Source organism: Salvelinus fontinalis, chromosome 25, assembly GCF_029448725.1.
Source record: "Salvelinus fontinalis isolate EN_2023a chromosome 25, ASM2944872v1, whole genome shotgun sequence".
NCBI classification, from domain to species: Eukaryota; Metazoa; Chordata; class Actinopteri; order Salmoniformes; family Salmonidae; genus Salvelinus; species Salvelinus fontinalis.
Window position 1 is genome coordinate 19,515,616 of NC_074689.1, and position 27,782 is coordinate 19,543,397.

General features: G+C 42.1%; 1 protein-coding gene across 2 annotated transcripts in view; it reads right to left on the reverse strand.

Moving 5' to 3' along the window:
• Positions 1-1,075: 1,075 nt before the first annotated feature.
• Positions 1,076-27,782, reverse strand: part of LOC129822948 (methionine synthase reductase-like) — a 38,159-nt gene continuing 11,452 nt past the window's right edge. Inside the window, exons 10-15 of one of the 2 annotated variants that reach the window (XM_055881524.1) lie at positions 23,211-23,253; positions 21,258-21,438; positions 21,067-21,185; positions 10,765-10,857; positions 1,678-1,863; positions 1,076-1,557 (exon numbers count right to left, since the gene is read on the reverse strand). In XM_055881524.1, coding sequence (XP_055737499.1) covers positions 1,413-1,557; positions 1,678-1,863; positions 10,765-10,857; positions 21,067-21,185; positions 21,258-21,438; positions 23,211-23,253 — 767 coding nt within the window. In that variant the 3' untranslated portion in view covers positions 1,076-1,412. Of the gene's footprint in view, positions 1,558-1,677; positions 1,864-10,764; positions 10,858-20,566; positions 20,651-21,066; positions 21,186-21,257; positions 21,439-23,210; positions 23,254-27,782 lie in introns of those variants that run through there. The other variant, XR_008754550.1, reaches the window with a different exon arrangement.

The following is a 27,782-nucleotide window of genomic DNA, read 5'->3' on the forward strand; positions in this document are numbered from 1 at the left end:
TTTTTATTTCAGCCTTGGGTTAAGAATGATAGCTGCATGATAACGTTTGTGGATTGTGGATCAATGAAAAGACCATTCATCACATTCAATACCCAACTCCTTTCCACCTTATTCAGTGACGTTTAGAAAACAGCCTTGGTTACTTGCAGCCTGCAATTCCTCCCTGACACTCAGCCTGGATGCCAGCTTGTCTATGCTTCAACTAAATCTTTTGTCCAAAGACATTTTGTGCATGAAAATACAAATTACCTCTCATCACTGTTTAGTGACGTCTATACAGTACGATGACCTCGGTGACTCATAACCTGTCTCATTCCATATGACCCTCGGGTCTCATGTTGTCATGGCAACAAAAGGAGTTGGCTAAAGCAGACAGTGAGACAGGCATCCAGGCTGCAGGGACAACGCTTTCAAACCATCGCTACTGATTTGATGATCCTCTGACAAAGTGGAGCAGCAGGAGAAAGTGGTCGAGACTTATTGATAACGTCCAATCCGCTCTGGTATTCATTGGACTGTGTTTAAAATTCCTCCAATTTGTCCAGTCCGTAACACAATTCTCCACCCCGGTTCAACCTCATGGACAGGCCTATACTTTCCTCTGACAGACAAGCAGAAGTTGATTTGTTTACTTGGCGAAGCTTTATTCAGTGTGATGATGTCATCCATTCTCATACAATGCCCCAGCCCAGTCTAGCCCAGCTGTGGAGACTGTCAACATCTTTTCCCTCTCCCATCCTGACGAGAGGCCTGCTGATATAAAAAGACTAGCAGTTTCTGAAGATGTAATTCTGAGAAGTCTCTCTAGGGTACGGTGGAAGGCCCATAGCGAAAATCCTTCAATTAACTAACCGCCGACTACAGCTTCATCTAGTGAGGAAAGTCACCTTCAACAATTGAATTATTCTCAAATTAAACCACAATCATCCCATATCAATCAAAATGCATTACCTTTGATCGTTATCTCTGAATGGGTTTAATCTCGTCTTGTACGCGTTTCAAGATAAGTTTCACCCACCATATCACTCATTATCATCATACAGTGAGCATAAGAAATACATCAGAGACCCTTAAACCTTTTCAAGCAAACACACCTTTTGTATTTTGGACACATTTTTGCACACAGCAAAAAAGTATTGGAAGACAAGAATGTGAAGTAGGATGAGGAGTAAGCTGAACAGGCAGTGTGCTAGTCTTGCATAATTCCACTATAAAACAACTACAGTACTTGAAACTCAATCTTCTATGGTCAGTTTATGAAGTTTATGGTCAGGTGCTATGAGGCAAGAGGTACAACATGTAACCCAATCCATGTGGTCAGTTTGTGTTGCTTAAAAGAAATGAATGGCCCACTAAAATGATATATGGATCTTTTCGGTCTGTGACATAAGATATGTTGAAGATTCATTCACTCAGCACCATATGTCCTGTAAATAGTGTTTCTCCTCCCTGAGTCCAGCCAATCTCTTCATGGCATCTAGTTTATCCAGCTGAAGCTCTGCTGATACCATCTGTATCAGGGCTTCGTTCACGTCTTTAGCCATGTTCTTAGCATCACTGTGGGAGCAAAGTAATTAAGTCAGTAAATCCAGATCCACAGCCACTAAAATAATGAACCAGACTATTCCATGGTTTTCCTATTGACATCTTCATCACCACCATCAAAGCTAAGCTCACCCGCAGACGTAGAGGTATCCATTCTCTTTGAGGAGGAGGTTGATGATGTCTTTGGCATGGAGGAGCAGGTTGTGTTGGACGTATCTAGGTCCTGTCTTGGTCTCTGTCCCCATCTGAGTGTCTCGTGAGAAACACACTTTCAGATGGGTCAGGGTTCCTTTACCCACAAACCCCTGCAGCTCCTCTCTGGAGGAAAAAAGAAAGAAGTGTGAGCGAGAGCAAGAAGAGAAGAAAGAAGAGAAAAGAGAGAGAGAGAAAGAGGAGAGAGCAAGAGAACAGAGAAGAATAAGAGAAGCGCAAGAGGAGAAGAAAGAGAGAGTTAGATCAGGGCATGAAAACAGTTTTCATTTCCAAAATAGACAAAAAACAGTCAAGCTCAATAAAGTTCTATCCCAGCCGTGTGTACAAGCCTACGTATAAAAACCACAGGCCACCGATACGTCTTATTTCACGGAAGATAAATGGTCAAATATGGATTTCATAAGCAAGGTCGAGGCCCTCTTATAAGCATATTTTTACAATCAATCCACCTATCCTTGCCACAACACTGTGTGTGTTCCATCTCAATATGTTTTTAACAGGGCCTTGGGTAGGTAGCAACAGTAAGGTCTACTGAGTTTTCTGAGCCGGTGAAGAACCTTAGCAAGGTTGAGAGGATAGAGAGTAGACAGACAGGCAGACTGGACAACATATGTGGTCTGGTTAAAGGAACTCTGGTGAAGATCATTTTGCAGTAGCCAGGAGACTTTTAAAAGCTACTTTTAATAAAATAAGGAGACCATGACTAGAATGAGTAAAAATGCAGTAAATACTGCAGGAGAGTAGAGCAAAGGAGATGTATTGTTGTTATTTTCCATTTAGCTCGTTCCTTCTTTCTCGTTCACCTTCATTGGGTTAAATGTTGTGTTGTTGCTGCAACAACCCCATTACCATGTTAATCTGGATGACTCATTACAAACAATTATTATTATTTTTTTATTTTTTACCTCTGACAGCCCTGCAACTAAATCCCTAGATTACCAAGTATGTTAAACGCAAGAACAGGGTTCTTTAACTGGCGGCCCGCTAGCTGAATTTGGCCCGCGATGGTTTTATTTGGCGGCCAAAATTTTTCTGAGCAAAAAAAAGAGAGATTGTTTGGGGGGAATTTTCATTGTTGGACATTAAAAAAAAAAGTTAAAACACCAGGAAATCAGCTCCAAGTGATTTTAATTTTGGAAATTTGTTCTCAAGTATTTCCCATGCATAATAGAGAGACGTGATCATATCCAAATGTAAGCAAGGTTTGAAATTATAAAGTTTTAGTCAAATATTATATCTGTTTGGGCTTCTTGGTGTCAATTTGTAGTCTACAAATTATTTGTAATTATGTATCAGCCCTTGACCATCCGCTCAAGAAAAAAATCATCCCGAGGGTGAATCTAGTTGATAATTCCTGCACTAGAATAACAAGAGAAAAAACAGGAGAGGGAAGAAAAAAAGAGAAAGAAGAGGGCGTGTGTCCTAGACGGCCCCGTGTGTCACCTAAGGTATCAACTGAGCAGTTATGAGGGTTCACTTCCTGGTTTTCAAATAAAAACAATGAACACTGACCCTTTAACGTGAGGCATTGACTAAGAGAAAAGTCTAGGGGGGAAAGCATGACAACATATTCTCTGCAGATATACAGTCAGGTCCAAAATGATTGGAACCCTTGATAAAGATGAGCAAAAAATGACTGCATGAAATACAAATACTGAGCTATATTGTATGTCCCCACAAAATTGGGAATTTATATTATTTTATACAAATACAATTGCTCAGAGAAAGATTTTGTTTAACAAATAAAAAATCTAAAGAAAGATGGATGTAAAAATTGTTGCCACCCGTTTTCAATACTGCGGCACCCTACCCTTGCGAGGATAACTGAGTCTATTTCTAAAATGTTATACGAGATTAGAGAACACATTGAAAGGGATCTTTGACCATTCCTCCATACAGAATCTTTCTAGATCCTTGATATCCTTTGTTCTGCGCTTATGGACTGCCCTCTTCAATTCAAATCACAGGTTTTCAATGGGGTTCATGTCCGGAGACGGACATTGCAAAATGTGGACTTAGTGATCAATTAACAATTTCTTTGTGGATGTTGTGTGCCTGGGGTTATTGTCTTGCTGGAAGATCCACTTGCTGCAAAGTTTTAGCCTCCTGGTAGAAGCAACCAGGTTTTTGGCTAAAAAGGTCCTGGTACTTGGTAAAGTTCATTTTACAGTAGATATGAGGTTATTTTCTGCATATCCATCCTTCTTTCAATGCTAAACCCACTACTGGTGTGCATGGCCAAAGAGTTCCATTTTCATGTCACCTGAACATACCACCGTTTCCAATCCAATTTAGCAAACCTCCAGGAGTTTACATTTGCTTGTTGCTCTCAACATAGGGGTTTTTCTGGCAACCCTATTAGCATGGAGGTGACGTCTAATTGTTGATCTGAAGATATGACCAAGTTCTGTAATTCTCCAACTTTGGCCATTATAATTTACTTTGTCTCACAAAATATCTTCCTCCTTGGGCGTGGGGACAAGATCCACATGGGTCCAGAATCTTTATACGGTGCCAATCATTTTGACAACTATCTTTTTGAGAAAATAAGTACTTGTTATACAAAATCTCTTTCTCTGAGCAATTGTATTAGTATAACATATAATTTCCTCCTTTTTTTAGCATACAATATAGCTCAGTATTTGTATTTATTTTATATAGTCTTTTTTTGCTCATCTTTATCAGGGGTGCCAACAGTTTTTGGACCTGACTGTATAAGACTTTCATGAGAGACATACAGCATTGCCATTTCCAATTCCTCCCTCTCTCTCTCCTTACCCCTCTATTCTGTTGAATGTCAGGCAATATCATGCAACTTTAATTTCTGTTTGAACGGTTAACATCCTGGTACCAGGGGTCCCACCCACACCCCACTGTGCCATGCTCTTCTCATTGGCCTCAGTCAAACCCTGGTGTGTATTGACAGAGAAAACAGCCCTGGTCCGGTTGTGGGACTCTGGCCCTTAATGGCCCTGAACAAGAGCCAAGTAAACCCATTTCCCTCAGCAGTGAAATCACAATCCATGAAGAGGGAGGGAGTGTACGAGGAGGGAACGAGAGAGGGAGGGTGGGAGGGAAAGGGAGAAAATGAGTGCAAACTGCAGGGGGTCCGAGTGTCTGGTTGCGCGTAACAGACTGGAGGTCAGATTGGTGTCAACCTCTAACACAGATGTTAAATGTTGGGGTTGATTAGGCTGATCCCAGAGCCTGTTTGCTTTTAAAAGAACATTCTGGAATGAACTTTACTCTATAATGTCACACCGAAGATGTCAGGGTTTAGCCTAGGAACACAGGATATATTTAGCATCAAAGGGAACACTTCATTTTTTCTATCAGTTCACATTTCAGACCCCCACTGATGGCTAGTCGGGTTAGGTCAATAAGAGTAATAATAATATTAATAATAAAGAACAATGTGAAACATTGCAGGCTGTTTTTTTCCTAAAGATTAATATAATGATTTTATCATGCTGCAAGAGAACATGTTTGAAATATGATGCTGACATGGGTCATTCACACAGTAAACATACAGTTTCATACATAACATGAATCCAAATGTGCCTTCCTATAGTGCAAGAAAAATATTGCTTACGTCTTACCAAAAATGTAGCATTTGGATTTGATTGATACAGCTGTTTCATGCTCATTAGCACATGTTAAATCGATTCAGTCTTCACGGGGGGGCCTCCATTTTGAATTGCCCCAGATAGAGAGACCCACGTCGTGAACAAACACCCATCAGTCCAGGATACCTGGCTGTGAGGACGTTTTTAACAAAGAGATAGAAGGTGATTTTTATTTGACCTGTTCTTTCATGATTTCTGCGACCAATGCACCATTTTGTGATCTAGTCAGAAGACAGCTTTGATTGGTGCACTGACCTTCACATGGCCTTGTGTTGGTAGTGTTATGAGTCATTTAAGGAAAGCTTGGTAGATTTGCATTCTCTGTTAAGTAAGTTTGGTTTGAAATAAAAATGGTTTCAAGTCTTTGGAACTGCAATTGAATCGATTTAAAGTAAGATGGTGCCGACAGATACGGCAGGTCTGTTTCTAGCTCCTAAGCAACTTTGTAGTATTTTGTTTTTTTGTGTGTTATTTCTCACATTATTAGCCCAGAATTTTTTTTGTGTTATTACATAAATCCGGAAAGAACTTTTGGATATCAGAGCAGCGGTGATTCATCAGCATTACGACCAGGAATACGACTTTCCCGAATTGGATCCTTGTTTGTACCCCCCAGGGCAATTCCAGAGGCTGCTCCAAAACACCACCGGCGGGGAAGAGGTATTCTGAGTGGACTTCTAGTCCAACTCAGGAGGCATGCACACCATGCACTGCTCCAGAGTATATTACTCGCTAACGTTCAGTCTCTGGATAATAAAGTAGACGAGCTCAGGGCGAGGATCTCCTTCCAGAAATACATCAGGGATTGTAACAGACTCTGTTTCACGGAAACATGGCTCTCTCGGGATATACTGTCCCCATCCATACAGCCAACTGGGTTCTCAGTACATCGCGCAGACAGGAATAAAGAACTCTCCGGGAAGAAGAAAGGCGGGGGTGTATGTTTCATGATTAACTACTCATGGTGTGATTATAATAACACACAGAAACTCAAAACTAGACAAGGAACTAGAATACCTCAATCAAATGCCAACCGAATTACCTCCCAAGATAATTATCTTTGGTTATAGTCACAGTACAGAGACAAAGTGGAGTTGCAATTCAATCAGTTCAGTCATGAGACGTAAGTGGCAGGGTCTACAGACAATCACGGACTAAAAAGGGAAAACCAGCCACGTGCCGGACACCGACGTCTTGCTTCCAGACAAGCTAAACACCTTCCTCGCCCGCTTTGAGGATAACACAGTGCCACTGACGCGGCCCGCTACCAAAGACTGTGGGCTCTCCTTCCCTGAGGCCGACGTGAGTAAGACATTTAACCCTCGCAAGGTTGCCGGCCCAGATGGCATCCCTAGCCGGATCCTCAGAGCATGCGCAGACCAGCTGGCTAGAATGTTTACAGACATATTCATTCTTTCCCTATCCCAGTCTGCTGTCCCCACTTGCTTCAAGATGTCCACCATTGTTCCTGTACCCAAGAAAGCGAAGGTAACTGAACTAAATGACTATCGCCACATAGCACTCACTTCTGTCATCATGAAGTGCTTTGAGAGACGAGTCAAGGAGCATATCACCTCTACCATACCTGCCACCCTAGACCCTCTTCAATTTGCTTACCACCCTCATAGATCCACAGACGACGCAATCGCCATTGCACTGCACACTGCCCTATCCCATCTGGACAAGAGGAATACCTCACTGACTATAGCGCAGCATTCAACACCATAGTACCCTCCAAGCTCGGGGCCCTGGGTCTGAACCTCGCACTGTGCAACTGGTTCCTGGACTTCCTAATGGACCGCCCCTAGGTGGTGAAGGTAGGAACCAACACCACCACTTCGCTGATTCTCAACACAGGGGGCCCACAAGGGTAGATGCTCTGCCCCCTCCTGTACTCCCTGTTCACCCTTGACTTCGTGGCCACGCATGCCTCCAACTCAATCAACTCAATCATCAAGTTTGCATACGACACAACAGTAGTAGGCCTGATTACCAGCAATGACGAGACAGCCTACAGGGAGGAGGTGAGGGCCCTAGGAGAGTGGCGCCAGGAAAATAAACTCCCACTCAACGTCAACAAAACAAAAGGAGCCGATTGTGGACTTCAGGAAACGGATGGAGGGAGGGAGCATGCCCCTATCCACATCAACGGGACCAGAGTGGAGAAGGTGGAAAGCTTCAAGTTCCTCGGCGTACACATCACTGACGATCTGAAATGGTCCACCCACACAGACAGTGTGGTGAAGAAGGCTGAAGAAATTTGGTTTGGCCCCAAAGACCCACAAACTTTTACAGATGCACAATTGAGAGCATCCTGTCGGGCTGTATCACCGCCTGGTACGACAACTGCCCCACCCACAACCGCAGGGCTCTCCAGAGGGTGGTGCGGTCTGTCCAGCGCATCACCGGGGTCAAATTACCTGCCCTCCAGGACACTTAAAGCACCCGATGTCACAGGAAGGCCAAAAAGATCATCAAGGACATCAACCACCCGAGCCACGGCCTGTTCACTCCCCTATCATCCAGAAAGCAAGGTCAGTACAAGTGCATCAAAGCTAGAACCGAGAGACTGAAAAACAGTGTCTATCGCAAGGCCATCAGACTGTTAAACATCACTAGCAGGATTACACCCGGTTACGCAAACCTGCACCTTAGAGGCTGCTGCCCTATGTACATAGACATGGATTCACTGGTCACTTTAATAATGTTTAAATAAGGTTTACATACCTCATATGTATATACAGTATTCTATTCTTCTGTATTTTATTCAATGCCACTGACATTGCGCAATCTAATATTTATATATTTCTGAATTCAATTATTTTACTTTTAGATGTGTGTGTATTGTTGTAAATTGTTTTAGATTCTACTGCACTGTTGGAGCTAGGAACACAAGCATTTCGCTACGCCCACAATAAGATCTGCTAAATACAGTTGAAGTCGGAAGTTTACATACACTTAGGTTGGAGTCATTAAAACTCGTTATTCAACCACTTCACAAATTTCTTTTTAACAAACTATAGTTTTGGCAAGTCGGTTAGGACATCTACTTTGTGCATGACACAAGTCATTTTTCCAACAATTGTTTACAGACAGATTATATCACTTATAATTCACTGTATCACAATTCCAGTGGGTCAGAAGTTTACATACACTAAGTTCACTGTGACTTTAAACAACTTGGAAAATTCCAGAAAATTATGTTATGGCTTTAGAAGCTTCTGATAGACTAATTAACACTATTTGAGTCAATTGGAGGTGTATCTGTGGATGTATTTCAAGGCCTACCTTCAAACTCAGTGCCTCTTTGCTTGACAACATGGAAAAATCTAAGGAAATCAGCCAAGACCTCAGAAAAAAAATGTAGACCTCCACAAGTCTGTTTCATCCTTGGGAGCAATTTCCAAACGCCTGAAGGTACCACGTTCATCTGTACAAACAATAGTACGCAAGTATAAACACCATGGGACCACGCAGCCGTCATACCGCTCAGGAAGGAGACGTATTCTGTCTCCTAGAGATGAACGTACTTTGGTGCGAAAAGTGCAAATCAATCCCAGAACAACAGCAAAGGACCGTGTGAAGATGCTGGAGGAAACCGGTACAAAAGTATCTATATCCACAGTAAAACGAGTCCTATATCGACATAACCTGAAAGGCCGCTCAGCAAGGAAGAAGCCACTGCTCCAAAACCGTTATAAAATAGCCAGACTATGGTTTGCAACTGCACATAGGGACAAAGATCGTACTTTTTGGAGAAATGTCCTCTGGTCTGATGAAACAAAAATAGAACTGTTCGGCCATAATGACCATCGTTATGTTTGGAGAAAAAAGGGGAACGCTTGCAAGCCGAAGAACACCATCCCAACCGTGAAGTACGGGGGTGGCAGCATCATGTTGTGGGGGTGATTTACTGCAGGAAGGACTGGTGTACTTCACAAAATAGATGAGGATGGAAAATTATGTGGATATATTGAAGCAACATCTCAAGACATCAGTCAGGAAGTTAAAGTTTGGTCGCAAATGGGTCTTCCAAATGAACAATGACACCAAGCATACTTCCAACTGAAACTGAACTTAAAAAGCGTGTGCGAGCAAGGAGGCCTACAAACCTGACTCAGTTACACCAGCTCTGTCAGGACGAATGGGACAAAATTCACCCAACTTATTGTGGGAAGCTTGTGGATGGCTACCTGAAACGTTTGACCCAAGTTAAACAATTTTAAGGCAATGCTACCAAATACTAATTACATGTCTCGCTCCATCCACCAACGCCACGTTGCACCACAGACTGTCCAGGAGTTGGCGGATGCTTTAGTCCAGGTCTGGGAGGAGATCCCTCAGGAGACCATCCGCCACCTCATCAGGAGCATGCCCAGGCGTTGTAGGGAGGTCATACAGGCACGTGGAGGCAACACACACTACTGAGCCTCATTTTGACTTGTTTTAAGGACATTACATCAAAGTTGGATCAGCCTGTAGTGTGGTTTTCCACTTTAATTTTGAGTGTGACTCCAAATCCAGACCTCCATGGGTTGATAAATTAGATTTCCATTGATAATTTTTGTGTGATTTTGTAGTCAGCACATTCAACTATGTATAGAAAAAAGTATTTAATAAGAATGTTTCATTCATTCAGATCTAGGATGTGTTATTTTAGTGTTCCCTTTATTTTTTTGAGCAGTGTATATATTTATTTGTGGGGGATTTTAGTTTTGGGTAAAAAAAATACTGTAAAAAATTCAGCAGAAAAAAAAATTAATTTAGGAAATCTGTTGAAAAGTATTCCCACAAATAAAAAAAGAGACATAAACGATAGTGTCTCAATGTAATCAAGGTATGACTTGAAAATACAATCTCTTATTGGGCTTAGTTGGTTAATTCGCAATGTACAAATTATTCTAATTATGTCCGGGGCCCCCCCGACCATCCGCTCCGACAAAAATCGTTCCGAGGGTGAATCTAGTTGCCTATCCCTGCCATAGTGTAGTTCTAGTGAGACATACTGTGTCTCTGTGGTCCTATGTGGCAGCCAGACCATAATCCTGTCATATGAAGTTTAAAGTCTTGTCCTTCAAGGTCCAATCTCACCGCCTTCTCTATCATGCCACAGCCGTCAAGGACACGGAGGAAGTGACACGTTCCACGGAACCACGCTGTCACAGAACAGCCTCACTCAGACAGTTTGTTTACATGATGATCTGTACTCTGATTGTAGGAAAAGTCCAAGGTCACCAAGGTGGGTGCTAGACTTTGGGGATGCCTGGGTGCGTCCGAAATGGGATCACACTCCTTATATAGTGCACTACTTTTGACCAGCGCCCATAGGGAATAGGGTGCCATTTGGGAAAGACCCAACATTTGTCAGAATGACACTCACCTAAACAGGAAGTCTCGATCTCTCTGGCGACAACCGAAGAACAGCCAGGTCTCACCAAACTCCGCCTCCGAGTTTTCCTCCCTCTCCTTCTCCCTGAAAGACAAAAAAGGAGAAAATAAATAAATACACAAGAGAGCTCAAAGCCCAATCAATAAAAACAGAGAGAGAAGATGGGACAGTCCTTGCTCACAACAGAGGTTAACTGGAGCAGTGAATCTGCTGTATCTATCTCTCTACAACACCAATAGAGTAGAGTGCCACAATTACCTAATGCATGGATGGGAATGACACAGTACAGAGGGGACACGAAAAGTACACGCTAAAAAAAAGATGGATCACACTCCACAATGCATGAAAATGACAACAAGAACTTGAGTAGGCCGGCGTCCGTATGTGTCAATGTTATCCAACAGTACATAGAGTATCCAGCCAAATACAACAACAAAAATTGCCAGCCAGGTGACTACATTTTCTGCCTAAGGAGCTCGATTTTGGTCTCACCTGGTACATTTAATGGCTTGATTCCATCCAAAACACAGTGTAATTATTGAATCCTTTATTGAGTTTACCTCACAGATTGGAACAATTTGATGCAGTATTGTGTAGGACGACATGACTTTACAATTTAAAATTACTGAAAATGTATGAATTCAGTTTATTGTTAGATGTTTTGGATATCGTCTAGGTCAAGGGGTATATGCTCAGGGCCTGGTTTCCCAATAGCGATGAAAGGTTCACGAGTGTTTAACAATGCAGCTTTCCTACAACAGTAGAAGATGTAACATGCGTTTCCCTAAACACCACGCAGAAAGCATGTGTCAACATGGATACAGCGCTGCTCTCTGACCAGATTCCTCCATTCAAATCTTACCCTAACATTATAATTATAACCTATAATAATGCACTCAATCACAGATTTATTTGGCACATGAATGCGCACGTTGTTACACATCATGAAATATATCGAGCCTACAAATAGAACATTACATGTATTACAATATATTTGAAATATATAGGCCTATGTAGCCTATGGGTGTACTGTATTCATATTTTTATGCAGTCATCTCGGTTTTTATTTTATGTTGATCCTTCGCTTCAAATGCAAAGACATTGGTAACTTTGTATTTGCAGTGAACTTCGTTCCCAAGTTATCGGCGGTCACAGAGAGACTGATAAACAAGCTTGATTATACAGTGCCTTCAGAAAGTATTCATACCCCTTGACTTATTCCACATGGTTGTGTTACAGCCTGAGTTCAACATGGATTACATCAATATGTTTCTCACCCATCTACACACAGTACCCCATAATGACAAAGTGAAAACATGTTTTTAGAAATGTTTGCAAATGTATTGAAAATGAAATACAGACACTCATTGAGATAACTATTCTCACCCAAGTCAATACATGTTAAAATTACCTTTGGCAGTGATTTCAGCTGTGAGTTGTTCTGGGTAAGTCTCTTAAGAGCTTTGTACACCTGGATTGTACAATATTTCCACATTATTCTTTTAAGAGGAAATCCTTTGGTTTACTTGTCCCGATAAGATATAATAGACATATAAGCAAGTTGCATGATTTATGAATGGCAAAGCGATCAGGGCCGGATTACCGAACAGGCAGACAAGGCACGTACCCCGGGGCTCTCGACCTCCAAGGGGTCCCTAACCAATTGTTGTTTCTTTTTTTAGTTGTAGGCCCCCTGGAAGTTGGTGTCTCAGGGACCCAAATGCAGTAGTCCGGCCGTGAAAGGGATATAGCAGATCGACTTTGTGTAGTCAGTTCGACACCTTTTATAAACTAGTCAACTTACTGTTTAGCTGTCAAAGCACAGTAAAATAGCCTACTATGCGCCATGACTTCATGTGGCTGGCTACGTGAAACACGCGAAAGAAAATAAATGAATGTGCCAGAAAACAATAATTAGGCTAAGTCGTGGATTACGACTCATCATTACCACTTACATTATATGGGACATTCACGAGCATCATGCTTTCTCTCTCTTCCGTGTACATTTTTTGGACTGCAGCAGACAGTGTTTCCCTATCACCGCTTGCTTTGTGACTGACATGCAGCCTATCCTATCAATAGATAGCTAGAAGATGCATATAGTTCATTCTAGCGGGAGAGGGCACTACGGACTAGCGAATTGAAACTTTTAAATGAAAGGAAGCCTAGCTAATATGAGGTGGAAAAAGTAAGTCTGAAAATGATTGTAACCATCTGATTAGCCGACGGCCGGCGCGAATGGAAAAAACTGATGTGTGTGTCTAAATCTCGCCCCTGCACATATGCCCCGCTTCTATAAAAGTGATTACTCCTGTGGCCAACGAGTCTGGCAGGGCTTCCAGAATCCTTTGCACCGAGTTGGCACAAAGACACAAAACACTGAGGCGGTGTGATGCTATCTACACTGCACACCTGCTGTGGGGGGGTGACAGCTCTCTACTGATCACACACACACACACACACACACACACACAAACATTTACTAACGCATCAGTCATCTGGCCATCTAAAAAGGTCAAGCGCCATCACCATGCCCCATCTGGGCAGAGAGAGAGGTGACAAGAGAACAACTATTCAGAAAGGACTAGAGAAGAAAAGCTGGAAGAAGGATGGATAGAGTTCTCATCTCTTTGTGGAGAGTTGCAGTAGTCAGAGGCCCTCAAGGATAAGATGTTACTTCCTGGGTTTAAGACCTAACCTATTCACATCCACAGAATGAGTCATTGTGAGGGGACTGACTGACATCACATTTCTCATTTCCTAAAGCGGTGTGAATTGAAACTCGCTCTGGATGACGATGACAATGTTTTGTAGGAAAAGGACTGGTAATTCACAAGCAAAGTACAGTCGATAGCTTTTCACAAGACCCCTGGATATGACATAGGCCTTTTCTCTGTCATAGCATTCGGACTCCTGAGTCTGGTTCAAGAGGGAATTTTCACAATGTGCCGATGGCGCCGACAGAGATGGTCGCTTCGCGTTCTTAGGAAACTATGCAGTATTTTGTTTTATGCATTATTTCTTATATTGTTATCTTAAATCTTAAATCTTATTACATACAGCCGGGAAGATTCGACGTGAGTAACATACAGCCGTGGCCGACGTGAGTAAAACATTTCAAGGTGTTAAACCTTGCAAGGCTGCCGGCCCAGGCGGCATCCCTAGCCGCGTCCTTAGAGCATGCGCAGACCAGCTGGCCGGTGTGTTTACGGACATATTCAATCAATCGTTATCCCAGTCTGCTGTTCCCACATGCTTCAAGAGGGCCACCACTGTTCCTGTTCCCAAGAAAGCTAAGGTAACTGAGCTAAACGACTATCGTAGCACTTACTTCCGTCATCATGAAGTGCTTTGAGAGACTAGTCAAGGATCATATCACCTCCATCCTACCTGACACCCTAGACCCACTCCAATTTGCTTACCGCCCCAATAGGTCCACAGACAACGCAATCGCAACCACACTGCCCTAACCCATCTGGACAAGAGGAATACCTACGTAAAAATGCTGTTCATCGACTACAGCTCAGCATTTAACACCATAGTACCCTCCAACCTCGTCATTAAGTTAGAGGACCCTGGGTCTTGACCCCGCCCTGTGCAACTGGGTCCTGGACTTTCTGACGGGCCACCCCCAGGTGGTGAGGGTAGGTAACAACATCTCTACCCCGCTGATCCTCAACACTGGGGCCCCACAAGGGTGCGTTCTGAGCCCTCTCCTGTACTCCCTGTTCACCCACGACTACGTGGCCATGCACGCATCCAATTCAATCATCAAGTTTGCAGACGACACTACAGTGGTAGGCTTGATTACCAACAACGATGAGACGGCCTACAGGGAGGAGGTGAGGGCCCTCGGAGTGTGGTGTCAGGAAAATAACCTCACACTCAACGTCAACAAAACAAAGGAGATGATCGTGGATTCAGGAAACAGCAGAGGCAGCACCCCCCCTATCCATATCGACGGGACAGTAGTGGAGAAGATGGAAAGTTAAGTTCCTCGGCGTACACATCACGGACAAACTGAAATGGTCCACCCACACAAACAGCATGGTGAAGAAGACGCAACAGTGCCTCTTCAACCTTAGGAGGCTGAAGAAATTTGTCTTGTCACCAAAAACACTCAAACTTTTACAGATGCACAATCAAATCAAGTTTATTTTATATAGCCCTTCGTACATCAGCTAATATCTCGAAGTGCTGTACAGAAACCCAGCCTAAAATCCCAAACGGCAAGCGATGCAGGTGTAGAAGCACGGTGGCTGGGAAAAACTCCCTAGAAAGGCCAATCGAGAGCATCCTGTCGGGCTGTATCACCGCCTGCTCCGCCCACAACCGTAAGGCTCTCCAGAGGGTAGTGAGGTCTGCATAACGCATCACCGGGGGCAAACTACCTGCCCTCCAGGACACCTACACTACCCGATGTCACAGGAAGGCCAAAAAGATCATCTGGGACAACAACCACCCGAACCACTGCCTGTTCACCCCACTTCCATCCAGAAGGCGAGGTCAGTACAGGTGCATCAAAGCTGGGACAGAGAGACTGATGGCCTTGAGAAGCTGTTTTTCAGACTGTTAAACAGCCATCACTAACTGCCAACATACTGACTCAAATCTCAAGCAACTTTAATAATAAAAAATTGGATGTAATACATGCATCAATTGTCACTTTAAACAATGCCACTTTATATAATGTTTACATACGATAAATTATTCCTCTCATATGTATATACTGTACTCTATACCATCTACTGCATCTTGCCTATGCTGCACGGCCATCGCTCATCCATATATTTATATGAAGACGTTCTTATTCATTGCTTTACACTTGTGTGTATAAGGTAGTTGTTGTGATTGTTAGATATTACTGCACGGTCGGAACTAGAAGCACAAGCATTTCACTACACTCGCATTAACATCTGCTAACCATGTGTATGTAACCAATAAAATTTGATTAGGAGATGTGGAGAACCTTGACTGGACAAGGTTTCTGAATGCTCCGATTCTGAGCATTCCAATAAGTCTCATGAAGCCTCCCTTGGGTAAGCAGACCAAACAAGTGACATCATCCACTATTGTCAATCTGCAATTTCTGAGTAAAAGTCAGTAAACTAATTTAACTGGGCTCGTCTTCTCTTCCCTCTAGGCCTAGCCTCACTCACCCCTCCACACAAGGAGCAAAATCAATAGGAAAAACATGGCCTCCAATTCTATCACATCTCTGCCCAGAACACAGGCCCCGAGGGATGCAGCATCACAATATTACAGCCAGATACTCCATTTTGGGTCCAAATAAGGCAGTTGCCTTTCAGATGAACAGGAAGCAGTGGAAACTGATTCAGCAGGAGCAAGGTCTCCTCTGCCCTTTTTCATGTTCAATGGGGTTTGATGCTCTGCGTAAGATGGTGTTGTGAGAGATTTAAGAGACTGTGATAAAATATGCCTGTACGCGATGATTCCAGGAAGTGCCACTGAGCTATGATTACTGATGTTTAACATGCCCTATTTTCAATGCATTCAACTGAATATGGCAAACCTATGGAGAGCAGTTTACAATAACAAAAACTCTACCTGTCATCTGATGAACAACCTCAATTAATAATGTCAATCATACCTCTTATTGCACTGATGAATGAAAACAGCATGCTACCCTGACTGTTTAAGATTTGTAACAACCCAGCTTGATCCTCAGGTAAGGTCATCCTGCTCCATTACTCATCCTTAAGCTCAGACATGGCTAATCAATATCAGACAGCCGGAGGTCTCCAGATCCCACTGAGACAGTTTTGACCCTTCAACCGCTCCCTCTCTCTTTTGCTTCCGTGGTTACAAAGTGGCTCAAAGTACTTTTCAAAACATCCATTGATTGACAGAAGCAGACAGAATGAGGGAAGGGGGAGGGGAGCGGGAGCGACGGAGAAAAGAGGAAAAATTGAAGTGTCCCCATGATGTTTTTGTTGCTTAAAAGGAGGCACCTTCAGGTTTTGTTGGTGATAAAGCATCCTGCTGTCAAAATGAACGTTGTTATCTCTTATCAAAGCACAGCATCTGGGGTAAACGCCTTGTTTGGAATCTTAATTCGGGTACTGTACAAAGCTTTCCTCGTGACAGGTTTTACAATCTGCCAGAACTATGGCAGGGGACATAGAGGTGAAGAAGGAGAGAGAGCGGAGAAAGACAAGCAGACTACTAGAGAAAGAGAGCAAGACAGACAGAGGGGGGTGGGGGGCATGAAGAGACGAGGGAGAGAAAATAAAAGAGAGAGAAGAGAGACAGGTACACTGAAAGATCGGTTTGCCCCAGCGTCTTCCTCGCCTTCCAGCAGTGAAAAGCTTTATATAGAGAAAAGGACTGTCTATGGAGGAGCACAAAGGAGAGAAAAGCGCTGTCAGACTGCACTTAAGAGGCGAGAAGCTGCCTTTCTACAGCAAATCATCAGGGCTTACTGAAGGTTGCTATGTACCATCACTACCATGTATGTTACTGATTGGTGTTATTGTAGACATTAAACATTTTCAGAATGCTAGAGTGGAATGTCCCAGTTATATCAATCAGGTTTGAAAGAAGGTACATCATGTAACTTGATAGTTATGTAGTCTGGAAAACCTTTCACATGTAAGAGGACGCTTAATGTAAGATTCCATGCCCATGATGGCTTGACTCTGAAGTTAAGCAGGATTGGTCCTGATCGGTCCATGGATGAGACCAGATGCTGCTGGAAATGGTGTTGGAGGGCCAGTAGAAGGCACTCTTTCCTCTAGTCTAAAAAAGATCCCAATGCCCCAGGGCAGTGATTGGGGACATTGCCCTGTGTAGGTTGCCGTCTTTCAGACGGAAAGTTAAAGGGAATGGATGTCCTGACTCTCTGTGGGCACTAAAGATCCCAAGGCACTTATTGTAAGAGTAGGGGTGTTAACCCTGGTGTCCTGGCTAAATTCCCAATCTGTTCCTCATACCATCATGGCCACCTAATCATTCCATATTGGCTCATTCATCCTCCCTCCTCTCTCCTGTAACTATTCACCAGGTCGTTGGTGTAAATGATGTGTTCTCACTCAACTTACCTGGTACAATAAGGGTTCAGTAAATAAACAATGACATTCCACACAAAACCAACATTGAATTTGCAGTCCCATACTACACTAAAGAAGCCTACTAAGAAAAATAGAGAAACACACACTGGAGAGCATCTTTTCTCCAGGTGGGACATTGCTAGTTTCTTCTTGGTCAAGGCTAAAGCCTGGGATGTGCCAAGAAACATTGATTTCTTTAGTTGGTGACAAGTTAATGGAAAAGCTTTAACGTGAACTAATGCACTGAACAGCAGGAAGTGATGTCACTGAATGTTGTATGAGAGAACACTCCCTATCACGACCTTGACATTTGGGGTAGTCGGACTAGCAACATAAGTCATTCATCAACCACACACACGTTGGCGTATTTGGCGGGTGGCATGTGACCGTGTCATGGTAGGTGTTAGACATTCATCAGTCCTGTGGAGGTGGTGTCCTGCAGGTGCAGACAACAGACAGCTCTCCCCACTGAGAAACATCAGTCACCTTCTAGAACATTCATCACAATGCAGTCCCAACACAAACACACTAGCCATTAACCACCAACACAGCGTCACCTTAATACACCCACACACACAAATGATTAACCACCAAACAGCATCACCTCAGAATAATGGCACACACGCACACACACACACGCCAGTGAATACCAAACAGTGTCACGTCAGAAGACATCAGAGAAACAAGACAACTAGAGTTGACTGGTAAACAGCTGAGTTGTCAGGAGCTGTCAAGTCACTGTCTGAATCATTGAGGTATAAAAGAACAGTCTGGAAGAAACATTCAGGCCAGCAAAGTGTTTCAATATGGAAACAACTTTATTCGTACTGTCACAATGATGAGTGATACTGGGTATTCTAGGTGTATAAAAAGAATCAAACCGGATATAACTTTATTTAGACAGAGTCCTAATAACATGGTGTAAGATGTTAGCAGGATGTTGGTGTAAGTAGATCTATGGGGGTCATGACATTTTGTGTAAGCTTGTTCATTTAGCAGACAAGATACGCTTATAAGTCCCGTGCCATTATATGATTTTATAGAAGACTACGACAATTGAACTTAACTGAATAAAATAGAAATGATATTTTTCCCATTCCGGAGCGAGTGCAAATATGAAGTGGCTATGTTGATCGTAAAAGTGACCATTTGAAACAGGTCTAAATACGCTAGATTTAGAGTTATTTGGCAACTTTAGTTGTGAATGACATAAACCTTAGAATGTCTTAGAAATCTAAACATATATGGGCTGCATGATGCGTCTATAGGCTATTGATGATTTGAGAAAATAGCAGAAAAAGCTTGCGTTCCATGCCTTGGGCTGCACACGCCGTTCTCTCCTCTAGGAAGGGTATCAGATTTTCACTATGCTCAATTTAATCTTGTCTTTACTAATATGTCAAATTAGTTTCGATTTAGAATTGTCCATTATCATACGGGCAAGAACAGGGGCAGGGGGGAAAAAGACACGTCATCCATATGCACTCGAATAGTGAAAGGTGGCCGCATATCGCTGGTTCGTATTTCAGGCTATTCCGATTATCTCCAGCCCTGTTGCGGCATTTAGCCAGTGCTTAATTTGGAAAACCTAGTGAAATCTGTTTGGGAACATCAATAGTAACATGTATTCACAACTAAACCTGTTTCATTCAACTGTTGACATTCCCTCTTTCTGTATTAAGGAGAGAGAGGAGATGGAAACACATGGTGGTGAGATATTATGTAGCTAAAAGGTCATCTGTCAGCCTATTAATTATGAAAATATATATTTTTAAATCCCCCATTACTAGGCTATTCAAAATCAAATACACTAAGTGTAGGCTTAGCCATCCCGCACAATCAATGAACCAGCATAGGCCTACGCATATGCATAAACTCTAATATGCATATTGGTGTTTTGAATAAATCATCACCTTAGAAAGCCCTGCCCATTTCATTGTGTTAAGCTTTGAAACAACATTAACAACGACCATGTTTTCCACTCAGTTTTAACCTGTTGTTGAACTTCTTTTTTCAAATTGATCAATCACAGCGAAGTGAGTTTTAAAAGGATGATACTGTTTTGATGATAAGTGTTTGATGTGATTTTCCATTTCATTTGCATTGCTGTTAGATGGACAACAGAGCCCTGAATACCAGGCCATTAGGACCTGATGGTCGTTAGTGAGTTGGGTACTACCAACACATGTCCAGAGGGCATACTAGGAGGTTACCGTGACTCAACGGTCATGTGGAATTTTACTGCAGTGACTGCCGGTGTGGCGGTAATACAGTCACGGCAACAGCCCTGGCAACAGCCCTAGGTGTAAGATGATGTTAGTAGGCTTAGCTACCACAAATGGCTCACAAAGTTAATCTTGTCAAATTACACCAAGCAGCACCTTTTACAAGCCATTATTTATGTATTCTATCATTGTTAACAGCTGGTCTTTTACAAGGCACACGCGTGTGCGGGCACACGCACAGATGTACACACGTTCACACACAGGTCAATATTGCTTTTACACCTCCACAGTAATCACCAGGTATGGTTTACATTAATGACACACAGACGGTCTACTGGTCTCTCTACATTCAAATCAATACGTCTCCATCGGCCAGTTTGACCCATAACTGTTCATTAGAGTCATAAACACCAGACAGACAAACTGCAGCTCTGGAATGGCTTGACTTATTACCTCAGTGGGATGTTGCCCTTAGGCACAGATCTAGGATCAGCTTACCTTCTCCAAATCCTGACCTTAACCTTTAGGGGTAGAATGCAAAGCTGACCTTCGATCAGCATTTAGAGGCCAGGCAATTTCCTCCTACAAGTAGTTTAAGTGAAGTAGAAGTGTTAATCACAGCCATGTCTGCAATATTACTACCACCATTAAACCACCATCCAAGACATTTTGGAAAGAGTGTTGTGAATCTTTGATGGGATCTATTGGAAATGATTATGGAGATTAATGCAAAACCTTGATTAACTACCACTCGACATCACAGTTAACACTTGATTTGGTGACACACTCATCAAAGCTGAAACACTTCCTGTTGCGTCATGGTTGTTATAGCAGCCTGGTGATTAACATATTTACTCACGAGAGTAAGCTTCACAATAAGTTTGTCATCAAAACATAAACAACACACCAGTTCCACTAATCAGACAAACAAGCATCACTTATAACAGAAGAGTAGCCTGGGAGGGTTAGTATGAATCCTCCATCTTTGAGAGCTGTACCTTTGTTGTAGGAAACCAATGAAGGGGGCGACGCCGGTGCCTGGTCCAATCATGATGAGGGGTTTTGAGAGGTCAGAGGGCAGGCGGAAGGAGCAGTTCTCACGCAGACTAACATGGACCTGGGGTCAAACGTAAAAAAGTGTTACGGTGTGTCACACGTGCACACATACACAGGTTACTCCTCTACTCACCTTAAGGGGGGCTGGGGTGCTGGAGGGCTGAGCCTTCCTAGGGTGCAACAGAATGGGGTCGACGAGGTCAGAGAGCCAACCAGTACACAGGCCCTGCCTCCCCGTGGGTCTCCAAGTGCATGCTGGAAACTCTATGACGTTGAACACAAAGTGCAGCCGACCTGGGTGTCTCATACTGGAACTGGAGGAGAGAGGGAGGGAAAGAGGAGAGAACGGAAGGCAAAGTGAGAGGGGTTATAGCAAGGCGAGTGTGATTTATTTTAGAATGCATTGTTTTGAATTATAATGACCCAACCGAAGCCGGGCTGGTTGTCCACTTTGACGCCTCGCTCAATTAGAACGTGTCTCTATTATTGCATTTTATCGCTGGCACACAAAACTATAAAAATGGCATTATTCATTTTTTCCCAAGCTCATTTAAATTGGAAGATGTAGCTAAGGGTTGGGGCTTTACCATACATGCTAAATTAGACCAATTCATCCACTTACAGAAACATCGCTAGCAGCAAAGATGATTGGAAATATCGTGCTAGCATACAGTCACTCCTCTGCCTGTCCTTTCCACCCGCCTAGCTCCGCTTGCTTCGCCCGCCCCCTTTTGGTGAGTCTTTCACTTTCGTGTAAAATCTTGTTGTAACAATAAAGTATTTGCCCCCTTTCTGATTTACTCTATTTTTGCATATTTTGCAAAAGTTGATAAATTTAGAAAGGGGACAAATACTTTTTCACAGCAACTATAAGTGCATTTTAGCAGACGCTGTGGCTGACTGTATACCATAGCAAGGAAGTAAGAGTTCTGTTGGTGCACCACTCATTAGGCTATGGAAATAAGTGTGAAAGTTAATGTGATACATCATTAGATACTGGAGATGTGCTACAATAGGTAGATGAAATAGCGGATGCTATACTCTACATTGCACAGAGTAAACAAGCCTTTGGGTCTCATCCACAAACACTAACTGTACCCTCTTTCTTTAATATCCTCTTTCTCCCTCTTTCGCTTATTCCTCTCCATCTAGTGGATTGCTCTCTCTCTCTCTCACATTTTGATTTCTCTTCCTCCCTCTCCCTCAATCTTTCTTCCCCCTCTCTGATTTTCAGTCTTCCCATTCTGCAGGTCTCTGGGGACCTCTATTGACCACAGCATCAATGATGCAGCCTCCTAATGCTCCAGCTGCATCTGATCGACTACAGTCCTCCCACCAAAGCACGCACACACTGTAAAAAATAAAAACACACAGCTTCAGACAAACACTTCAGACAAAACTAATGAGCATAGGAAACCTGTTTAAAATGGTACTAATGGACAGTAATGTAAGTGATAATGTAATGGTTTCCCGCTCTCATTTGTTATGTGTGTGTGTGTGTGTGTGTGTGTGTGTGTGTGTGTGTGTGTGTGTGTGTGTGTGTGTGTGTGTGTGTGTGTGTGTGTGTGTGTGTGTGTGTTAATCTGAATACTTGTTAGTCTCGTGGCAAGGAAACAAAACACAAAGCCGATTTAACTTATTTTAGGAAAACAGCCCTAATTTTGGAAAACAAAACATCATTATGTTGTCATCCAGAGTCACATGTATTTATTTTCCAAGCTATAGCACATCATATTTTACATACAGCAGGTTTGTAAAGGACCTAAGAGTCTACTTCGTGTTTTTATATTGCAATACTGGCATCGTCCCGGCTATAGGATAAACATTCTGCTATTGACCTGAACCTCTACTGTGAACATCGGTTTGCCTTCACAACATTTACATTTACATTTAAGTCATTTAGCAGACGCTCTTATCCAGAGCGACTTACAAATTGGACAACAGACCAACATCCACATGACTACATTCAATGTGCATTCACCCATTTTAGGTTTGTTTGATTTGGATCACAAAATGAAGAAGCAAAGTATGCGCCTGGGTTAAACATTAGGAAAACTATGAAGTAGGAACTACGAGACCAGCTTACCTTGCCGCTGAGTACGGTCTTGGTTGCAGTTTAGGCAAATGTTCTGAAAGAAAAAGGAAAACAACTGGTGGAAGCATATTACCTCTGATGTTTCCTTCATATCACTATTACCTCTGATGTTTCCTTCATATCACTATTACCTCTGATGTTTCCTTCATATCACTATTACCTCTGATGTTTCCTTCATATCACTATTACCTCTGATGTTTCCTTCATATCACTATTACCTCTGATGTTTCCTTCATATCACTATTACCTCTGATGTTTCCTTCATATCACTATTACCTCTGATGTTTCCTTCATATCACTATTACCTCTGATGTTTCCTTCATATCACTATTACCTCTGATGTTTCCTTCATATCACTATTACCTCTGATGTTTCCTTCATATCACTATTACCTCTGATGTTTCCTTCATATCACTATTACCTCTGATGTTTCCTTCATATCACTATTACCTCTGATGTTTCCTTCATATCACTATTACCTCTGATGTTTCCTTCATATCACTATTACCTCTGATGTTTCCTTCATATCACTATTACCTCTGATGTTTCCTTCATATCACTATTACCTCTGATGTTTCCTTCATATCACTATGACCTCTGATGTTTCCTTCATATCACTATTACCTCTGATGTTTCCTTCATATCACTATCCCTGTCTGATGTTTCCTTCATATCACTATTCCCTTCATATCACTATTCCTGCCTGATTTTTCCTTCATATCACTATCCCTGTCTGATGTTTCCTTCATATCACTGTTCCTGCCTGATGTTTCCTTCATATCACTATTGCTGCCTGATGTTTCCTTCATATCACTATTCCTGCCTGATGTTTCCTTCATATCACTATCCCTGTCTGATGTTTCCTTCATATCACTGTTCCTGCCTGATGTTTCCTTCATATCACTATTGCTGCCTGATGTTTCCTTCATATCACTATTCCTGCCTGATGTTTCCTTCATATCACTATTCCTGCCTGATGTTTCCTTCATATCACTATTGCTGCCTGATGTTTCCTTCATATCACTGTTCTTGCCTGATGTTTCCTTCATATCACTGTTCCTGCCTGATGTTTCCTTCATATCACTGTTCCTGCCTTATGTTTCCTTCATATCACTGTTCCTGCCTTATGTTTCCTTCATATCACTGTTCCTGCCTTATGTTTCCTTCATATCACTATTCATGCCTGATGTTTCCTTCATATCACTATTCCTGCCTGATGTTTCCTTCATATCACTATTGCTGCCTGATGTTTCCTTCATATCACTATTGCTGCCCGATGTTTCCTTCATATCACTATTGCTGCCCGATGTTTCCTTCATATCACTATTGCTGCCTGATGTTTCCTTCATATCAATATTGCTGCCTGATGTTTCCTTCATATCACTATTGCTGCCTGATGTTTCCTTCATATCACTATTGCTGCCTGATGTTTCCTTCATATCACTGTTCCTGCCAGATGTTTCCATCATATGACTATTCATGCCAGATGTTTCCATCATATCACTATTCCTGCCTGATTTTTCCTTCATATCATTATCCCTGTCTGATGTTTCCTTCATACCACTATCCCTGTCTGATGTTTCCTTCATATCACTATTACCTCTGATGTTTCCTTCATATCACTATTACCTCTGATGTTTCCTTCATATCACTATTACCTCTGATGTTTCCTTCATATCACTATTACCTCTGATGTTTCCTTCATATCACTATTACCTCTGATGTTTCCATCATATCACTATTACCTCTGATGTTTCCTTCATATCACTATAACCTCTGATGTTTCCTTCATATCACTATCCCTGTCTGATGTTTCCTTCATATCACTATTCCCTTCATATCACTATTCCTGCCTGATTTTTCCTTCATATCACTATCCCTGTCTGATGTTTCCTTCATATCACTGTTCCTGCCTGATGTTTCCTTCATATCACTATTGCTGCCTGATGTTTCCTTCATATCACTATTCCTGCCTGATGTTTCCTTCATATCACTATTCCTGCCTGATGTTTCCTTCATATCACTATTGCTGCCTGATGTTTCCTTCATATCACTGTTCTTGCCTGATGTTTCCTTCATATCACTGTTCCTGCCTGATGTTTCCTTCATATCACTGTTCCTGCCTTATGTTTCCTTCATATCACTGTTCCTGCCTTATGTTTCCTTCATATCACTGTTCCTGCCTGATGTTTCCTTCATATCACTATTCATGCCTGATGTTTCCTTCATATCACTATTCCTGCCTGATGTTTCCTTCATATCACTATTGCTGCCTGATGTTTCCTTCATATCACTATTCCTGCCTGATGTTTCCTTCATATCACTATTCCTGCCTGATGTTTCCTTCATATCACTATTGCTGCCTGATGTTTCCTTCATATCACTGTTCTTGCCTGATGTTTCCTTCATATCACTGTTCCTGCCTGATGTTTCCTTCATATCACTGTTCCTGCCTTATGTTTCCTTCATATCACTGTTCCTGCCTGATGTTTCCTTCATATCACTATTCATGCCTGATGTTTCCTTCATATCACTATTCCTGCCTGATGTTTCCTTCATATCACTATTGCTGCCTGATGTTTCCTTCATATCACTATTGCTGCCTGATGTTTCCTTCATATCACTATTGCTGCCCGATGTTTCCTTCATATCACTATTGCTGCCCGATGTTTCCTTCATATCACTATTGCTGCCTGATGTTTCCTTCATATCAATATTGCTGCCTGATGTTTCCTTCATATCACTATTGCTGCCTGATGTTTCCTTCATATCACTGTTCCTGCCAGATGTTTCCATCATATGACTATTCATGCCAGATGTTTCCATCATATGACTATTCATGCCAGATGTTTCCATCATATCACTATTCATGCCTGATATTTCCTTCATATCACTATTCCCTTCATATCACTATTCCTGCCTGATTTTTCCTTCATATCACTATCCCTGTCTGATGTTTCCTTCATATCACTGTTCCTGCCTGATGTTTCCTTCATATCACTATTGCTGCCTGATGTTTCCTTCATATCACTGTTCCTGCCTGATGTTTCCTTCATATCACTGTTCCTGCCTGATGTTTCCTTCATATCACTGTTCCTGCCTTATGTTTCCTTCATATCACTGTTCCTGCCTTATGTTTCCTTCATATCACTGTTCCTGCCTTATGTTTCCTTCATATCACTATTCCTGCCTGATGTTTCCTTCATATCACTGTTCCTGCCAGATGTTTCCATCATATCACTATTCATGCCTGATATTTCCTTCATATCACTGTTCCTGTCTAATGTTTTCATTATATCACTATCCCTGTCTGATGTTTCCTTCATATCACTGTTCCTGCCTGATGTTTCCTTCATATCACTATTCCTGCCTGATGTTTCCTTCATATCACTATTCCTGCCTGATGGTTCCTTCATATCACTATTCATGCCTGATATTTCCTTCATATCACTGTTCCTGTCTAATGTTTTCATTATATCACTATCCCTGTCTGATGTTTCCTTCATATCACTATTCCTGCCTGATTTTTCCTTCGTATCACTATTGCTGCCTGATGTTTCCTGAATATCACTATTGCTGCCTGATGTTTCCTTCATATCACTGTTCCTGCCTGATGTTTCCTTCATATCACTATTCCTGCCTGATGTTTCCTTCATATCACTATTCCTGCCTGATGGTTCCTTCATATCACTATTCCTGCCTGATGGTTCCTTCATATCACTGTTCCTGCCTGATTTTTCCTTCATATCACTGTTCCTGCCAGATGTTTCCTTCATATCACTGTTCATGCTTGATGCTTCCTTCATATCACTGTTCATGCCTGATGTTTCCATCATATCACTATCCCTGTCTGATGTATCCATCTAGATCCATATCCTTTGACTGATGTTTCCATCTAGATCACTAACCCTGTTGGATGTTTCTATCTACACTAAAGGTCAAATGTTTTAGAACACCTACTCAATCAATGGTTTTTCTTTATTTTTACTATTATAAAAAATAAAAAAACTATTGTAAAAATAATCTACATACATTTTTACTATTGTATACATTTTTACTATTGTAAAAATACACAAAATACATCTACATTGTAGAATAATAGTGAAGACATCAAAATTATGAAATAACACATATGGAATCATGTAGTAACCAAAAAAAAAGTATTATATAATATATTTGAGATTTTTCAAATAGCCACCCTTTGCCTTGACGACAGCTTTGCACATTCTTGGCATTCTCTCAACCATCTTCACCTGGAATGTTTTTCATAAGTCTTGAAGTAGTTCCCACATAAGCTGAGCACTTGTTGGCTGCTTTCCCTTCTCTCTGCGGTCCAACTCATCCCAAACCACCTCAATTTGGTGGAGGCCAGGTAATCTGATGCAGCACTCCATCACTCTCCTTCTTGGTAAAATAGCCCTTACACAGCTTGGAGGTGTGTTGGGTCATTGTCCTGTTGAAAAACAAATTACAGCACAAACCAGATGGGATGGCGTATCACTGCAGAATGCTGTGGTAGCCATGCTGGTTAAGTGTGCCTTGAATTCTAAATAAATCACAGAC